This window comes from Ischnura elegans, chromosome 10 (genome assembly GCF_921293095.1).
Source record: "Ischnura elegans chromosome 10, ioIscEleg1.1, whole genome shotgun sequence".
NCBI lineage: Eukaryota > Metazoa > Arthropoda > Insecta > Odonata > Coenagrionidae > Ischnura > Ischnura elegans.
The window spans coordinates 92,839,564-92,845,774 of NC_060255.1; the positions used below are offsets into that span (position 1 = coordinate 92,839,564).

The window sequence follows — 6,211 nt, forward strand, 5'->3', positions numbered from 1 at the left end:
CTAAATATTCGGAGTGCCCTCTTTCGCACCTGTATAGCTTTTGCGCACTCCTCGTTCCACCACGGAACTGTGGGCCTGTGAGATTTGCATTTAGAACGGGGTACGGTGGAATTTGCGGCTTCTAGAATTTTATCTGTGAATACTTTCATGTTCCCCACACCATTCACATTGTCGTCGTGTTTAAAATAAAATTTTCTTTTAAAAAGAGACCAATTGGCCTTGCGGACAACCCAATTGCTTGGTTGAGTCGGACGGTGGATCGACAAACATCGAGCTAAGCTCATGATGTTATGTCATGATGTAGCGTCATGATGTTCAAGGTCAGGGGGTTGGGGTAGCGGTTGTTGCTGAATTTTGAATTAAAAATTCAAAATTAGGCAAGTACCCAGCATGTCAGAAGGTCGCGGAGGGGTAGGCGGCCATCTTGAAGGGGAAGTTAGAAGAGGTATATAAGGGGGTTGTTGGAGAGGAAGAGCATCAGTTCCAGAGTAGCCGTGATCGGAGTAACATCGGAAGGGTTTCTCGCTTGTCAGCTGAGTTGTAATTTACCTTCCATTACTCTTACTACAGTTCCTGTTATTTGGTGAGCATGGATCTTAAGTGCAAAGAGACTTTACCTAAGCCTCCTCCTCCTACATTAGTGCAGTTTGCTTTGGCAGAATGGATTAATTCAAGACATAATTGGGATAAAGATTTAGCATTGCATTTGTGTAAAGTATCACCAAACAGACAATGTCATATTTGATTGCAGTGTTAAAACTCGAGGATATAGTGGTTCCACACCCAAGTTATATTATACTTTTAATAATACTCGAGACATTATTAAATGGGAAGAAAGAATTGAACAACGTGAAAATTTAAAATATAAAAAGCACAGTTTGTCAAGTGTTGCTCCTAGATGGCTTTCAAAGAATATGAAAAGAAGTTTAATTAAAGTGAATTTGCAAGACGAAATAGAAATGGATAATTATCCTTTTAAACGTGTGTGCAAACGTTTGACAGATTTGTTTTAATACTTACAGACATATGCAAAATGACGGACCATCAGACAGAGACATTGCAGCAATACTTGAAGAATATTTGGGAGAAATGGGCAGCCCACAACATGGAAATAGACAATCAGCAGGGACATCAAGCAGTGGACCATCCCAAGTTTTGGAAGTTACTGATGACCAGTGTTCGCACTTCTCTGGAGGATCAGAATTCAATACACCTCTCAGACTTCGACACATTCAACGAGAATTTCCAGAAGATTATAAATTGCTGGATGACAAACTACAAAAGGTGGTTGGTAAATACACCAGAGCAACTCTTCGACAAAACTTCCAAACTACTCGCCGGTACTTATCAGAAGTTATTCCCATTAGAAATGTTAAGCAACATAGAGGACTTATCCAATGGTTTACTCAGTGCGGACCCGATTACCCCGGAGGACTGTTCATTTGGGTCGACGAAGGAGACCATATCCACACCATCCATGACTGTCCCTTCAGTGGAGGACAATGTAGGTGTAGATTCACGCAAACGGAAAACTTTCGAAAACCTGTTCGAAGCCCAATGCGGAGATGCAGGTACATCACGGAACTCGACGAGATCGACTGGCAGAATGTTTTCGTATACTTCATTATGCAGAAATGGGAAAGCAGATCTCAAGTTTGGATTGGAGGAAGATTACAAGGACTTCCGAGTGACAATGAAAGTGTATTGTGGGGAGAAGTGCAAGCAGCAGCCAGAGCAATATTGGCAAGGGAAAATCAAAGAACTAGACATAACTCTGAACGAGAACAGTCAGATAATGAAGAAGATAGACACAGTGTTTCAAAACGTTCAGGAGGGCCTCCACCGAAGAGGGGCAAGTTTGAAAGAATCACCGAAACGGTTCAAATTTTATTAGATAAATATGCTTGTGTTCCTCCAACTGAGTTAAAAGACATTATTGATCCTGACCATGTAGATTACAGATTAGAATTTCATGATCCAAAAAATATCAAAATGTATGAAGCTGCTTGCCATATTGCCATGTTAAATGTTAATAGAAAAACATTATTGGACTTTAAATTGTATTACGAAGGCAAAACTCCAATTTTTTATGCTAATGATATGAATCCATTTTCTTATTACCATGACAGAGAAACTAGTGCTGATTATTTAAATGAATTGTTAAAATTTCAGTGTAAAGGCGACGAAGATAAAGTAATTGAATTACTTGGAAATATTAAAACTTGGTTTAATCGTTTGGGTTGGTCTATGCCTGTTATTAATTCTGAAGGTATAAAAGAATATCAATTAAATCCAAAAATAAATTGTATTGCTGTTATTAGACCACCTAATAGTGGTAAAAATTATTTTTGGGATGCTATTGCTGCTATTGCTATGAATGTTGGTCATATAGGAAGAGTTAATAATAAAGTTAATCAATTTGCTTTACAAGATTGTTATAATAGACGCTTGGTTATGGGAAATGAAATAAATATGGAAGAGGGTGCAAAAGAGGATTTTAAGAAATTATGTGAAGGGACTGCTTTTAATATTAGAGTTAAATATCAAGGAGATAAAATCTTTAAGAGAACTCCTGCTTGCTTAATTTCAAATTATAACTTGGATATATGTAATGATTCTCATTTTAATAATGTTCGACTTCATACAATGAGATGGTCTACTGCTCCTATGTTAGCAGCAAGTAAAAAGAAGCCATATCCATTGGCAATTTTTGATTTATTTGATTTGTATAATGTGTCTTTGGGATAATAAAACATATATATTTTCAAAATGCATTTATTTGTTTTATTTACAATTTTATTGACCGTATTGAAACAATCCATAAACCATTGTTTGTTCATAACCAACATTTCCTCCTTCATGTTGATAACAAACATTACCCATATGGGTATTAGGAATCTTTGCTAATGGCCGTCTTGTTGGATAAGTACATTCAACAGCCATTTTACAAATAACTTCAAAGTATGCTTGACAATCAGTGAAGCTGCTATTACTTTCTTTATTATCAATAGCTTTAGTAGTCAGCGCTGGAACTGGCATTACACCTACATGCAATGTAGGTTGAGATTTAGCTCTATACTGTGGATTTATACCAACAGCTATACTTTGACATTTTTCAATAGGTTCTAACATTGTAAACAACTCTGATTTTGGTTGTGAATTAAAATCTAAAGGTTTTTCTGATGTACTGGCAGTTAAATCATTAGTAATAACAGTAGTTGATATTTGAGCTTTACTAGATCCTGCACCAGTTGCTACTTGTACATTAAAACTTTCAGTAGGAAGATTAGTTTCCCCAGTATAAATAGCTTGCATAGGCTGTTTTAATAGACCTACAGCAGGACTATAATTTACATGTGCGATAGTTCCGGATGGACCATCGACTTTAATTTCTTCCAATTGACACTGAAAATCTTCCCATCCAGACAAAGCTTTATCTTTTGTATTTGTTACTGGACAACAATAATATTGAGCTACATAAGGAATACCAAATTGATGTCTTGGAGTTTGAGTTTTAAAGAAATCAGGCTCAGTAGTATCATTGTTAGGAACACCATAGAAATTATCAATCCAATTTTGATATCCAGTTTTAGAATATGCTTCTATCCCTTGAGCAATCATTGGTTGAGCAGCTACAAAATTTGTAGGTTAAGCATTTACTGATTGCAGTTTTTGATTTAAACCAATTCCAACTCTTAAAAATTTATTCTGATTTAAAGTTGCTAAGTTTGATTCAGAAGCGTTAGTAGGAAAAGCTACTCTTACATTTTCTGCTCGTACTTCACAAGAAACATGTTTAACATTGGCACCTGGAGGAAGCAATTCAAATTCTGAAGGATTTAAATACATAAATGGTAATTCCCAAGGTATATGTGCAAGAGAAGTCATCATATACATATGATCAAATTTACCTCCAGCATCTGCAACAGAAATTGGTTTATATGCTAAACCGAAGGTAAGTATACGGTGCACTTTTTTGAAATATCTAATATGGGAATGTGCACTATACATTGGTCTGGGTATAGGTTCGACTCCACCCATATCGCCTCCTCCCATATCACCTGCGGATCCCGGGAGAGAAGCACCAAATTTCCTTTTCTTAAGAGCTCCTCCTCCTTGTTCTTCTGCACTTCTTTTATCATCTCCTCCTTTGGCAGGGGTTGTAGCAGGGGTGAGTGGAGTTCCATTCATATTTTCTTCCTCTGGACCTTGATGTATTAATCCTTCATGAACAGCTTCTTCGCCTGGATGATCTTCTAATAGTCCTAAATCAAAATTATCAACGTAATCCTGTTCCAATGCTTCCTGATTATTATCAAGTAATCCCAAGTCGAAATTATCTACGTAGTCTTGTTCGTTTTCGTTTAATCCAGGTGGCTCCGGATCAACTGCACCTTCACCTTCTTCTCGATCTGGAATTGGATGATCAATTGGTATTCCTCTTCGTACTTTAGCAAGATTATATTGTTCCCATGAATATCTTCTTTGGCCTTCCTGTAATCTATGCCAATTTGCACGCTCATCAGGAGGAGGTCCCAAAGGTCTAACACGTCTCATTTTACTGTAATGAGAAAAAACCAAGATAGATATTCATGGTAACATATTTTAATTTATTACAAAGTAGTACTTACCAAAATGAGATGGGTAGATACTTTGTCCAACAGCTTTTTCCAATACATTATTTAACTTTAATCCGTACTTTCCAGCAAAAGCATGCCAATTTCCAGTAGATTGCCAATCAGTTTCAAATTGGTGTATAGCTTCTTCGTCAAATTGATGAACTCTTTCAGTAAAATCCTTTTGTGATATATAGTTCTTTTTGGCGTAATCAATTAAATTACTGTAATTGACGTCGTGGATTTTTGCAGCTTGTTCAGAAGGGTTTTTAGCAGCACCAATATGCACAGGGTTGCCAGGGCCAATGAATTCACTATTAGGCAACACAGCCCCTCTTTCAGAAACACGGTCATATACTGCTTTAGCACCAGCTGCAAATAAAGTTTCCGCCAAAACAGATGTCGCTGCACTTCCTGCAGTTCCCAATACACTTGTTGCACTTTCACTAACACCTAATTCACTTGGAATATCAATAACAGTTTCAGAAGGAGGTTCAATATCTAATACTTCCGATTCAGTAATAAAACTTGTTTCTTCGATATTATCACCAGGAAGTTCTGTATAACCGTGATTATGCCACTGACGCCACCTATTACGAAGTCCAGTACTAACACTTGGATATGGAAGGTTATTTGTTTGTAAACTAAATGGTTTGTCGTAACCAGGCACTGCCATACTGACGCTACGTACTTATACACCATATATATATATATATACACTTCCCCTCCAAGATGGCCGCCTACCCCTCCGCGACCTTCTGACATGCTGGGTACTTGCCTAATTTTTAATTTTTAATTGCTTGGTTGAGTCGGACGGTGGATAAAACCGCCACCTTTAGTAATTAAAATAGGGTAGTGGTCGCTACCGCATAAATCTTTATGTACGGACCACTCAAGCCTACGCATTAGGCCACCTGTCGAAATACTTAAGTCGATACACGAGAAGGTACCGTTGAAGCTGTTGAATCGAGTTTTTTCACCGGTGTTTAGTAAAAACAAGTTAAGGTCATTGATAAAATTTGTGACTATGTGTCCCATTTGATTGCACTGAGTTCTTGTTCTACCCCATAGGGTGTCGTGTGCGTTGAAGTCACCCATTAAAACATAGGGCCGAGGTAACTGACGAACGAGGGATTCTAAATTAACTCGACTCACAGGTGCACCTTCCGGCAGATATACGTTGCAGAGAGTTATTGCCTCGGGTGCGTGAACTTTCACTGCAATTGCCTGCAGCGGAGTGTTCAATTGCACTCGTGAGGTGTATAGGGCCTCCCGAATAGCAATTGCCACTCCACCCCGGGCTCGCTGACCACTGGTGTCGTCAAGTCTAAAAAATTTAAAACCTTTTAAAACGGTCTTGTCTATCAGCTTAAAATGCGTCTCTTGCAGGCAGATGCAGACGGGGTTATAGTCTCTAATTAAAACAACCAGCTCCTCCTTGTGCCTATAAAAACCATTCATATTCCATTGTAGAGTAAAATACATGGTTTAAATTGTTAAAATAAATAAATAAATAGGTTAAAATCTGGAAATGTACGTATGTACACAGTGAGCGGAGGATCAACGTTTTAACCGCTGTTTCCTCTGCTTTATCA

The 6,211-nt window shown here is 37.8% G+C and overlaps 2 protein-coding genes across 3 annotated transcripts; one reads left to right on the forward strand and one right to left on the reverse strand.

The window, feature by feature from the left end:
- Nucleotides 1–1,072: 1,072 nt before the first annotated feature.
- Nucleotides 1,073–3,152, forward strand: LOC124166998. The gene has a single exon (XM_046544753.1). It carries the CDS (start codon nucleotides 1,090–1,092, stop codon nucleotides 2,746–2,748), a length of 1,659 nt encoding a protein of 552 aa, XP_046400709.1. The 5' UTR covers nucleotides 1,073–1,089; the 3' UTR covers nucleotides 2,749–3,152.
- On the reverse strand, nucleotides 2,762–5,468 carry LOC124166999. Of its 2 annotated transcripts, none has more exons than XM_046544755.1 (2): nucleotides 4,632–5,468; nucleotides 2,762–4,412 (listed from the first exon to the last, which is right to left on the reverse strand). In XM_046544755.1, exons 1-2 carry the CDS (start codon nucleotides 5,290–5,292, stop codon nucleotides 3,649–3,651), a joined length of 1,425 nt encoding a protein of 474 aa, XP_046400711.1. In that variant the 5' UTR covers nucleotides 5,293–5,468; the 3' UTR covers nucleotides 2,762–3,648. The 2 variants fall into 2 exon arrangements, with proteins under 2 accessions (XP_046400711.1, XP_046400712.1); XM_046544756.1 differs by having other exon boundaries at nucleotides 2,762–4,561.
- Between the last annotated feature and the right edge of the window lie 743 nt (nucleotides 5,469–6,211).

Coding starts and splice junctions, on each gene's coding strand:
- LOC124166998 (XM_046544753.1), top strand. CDS start 1,090: ATGGGCAGCCCACAACATGGAAATAGACAATCAGCAGGGACATCAAGC.
- LOC124166999 (XM_046544755.1), bottom strand. CDS start 5,292: ATGGCAGTGCCTGGTTACGACAAACCATTTAGTTTACAAACAAATAAC. Junction 4,413..4,631: donor TATCTACCCATCTCATTTTG/GTAAGTACTACT, acceptor ATCCAATTCCAG/ATCGAGAAGAAGGTGAAGGT.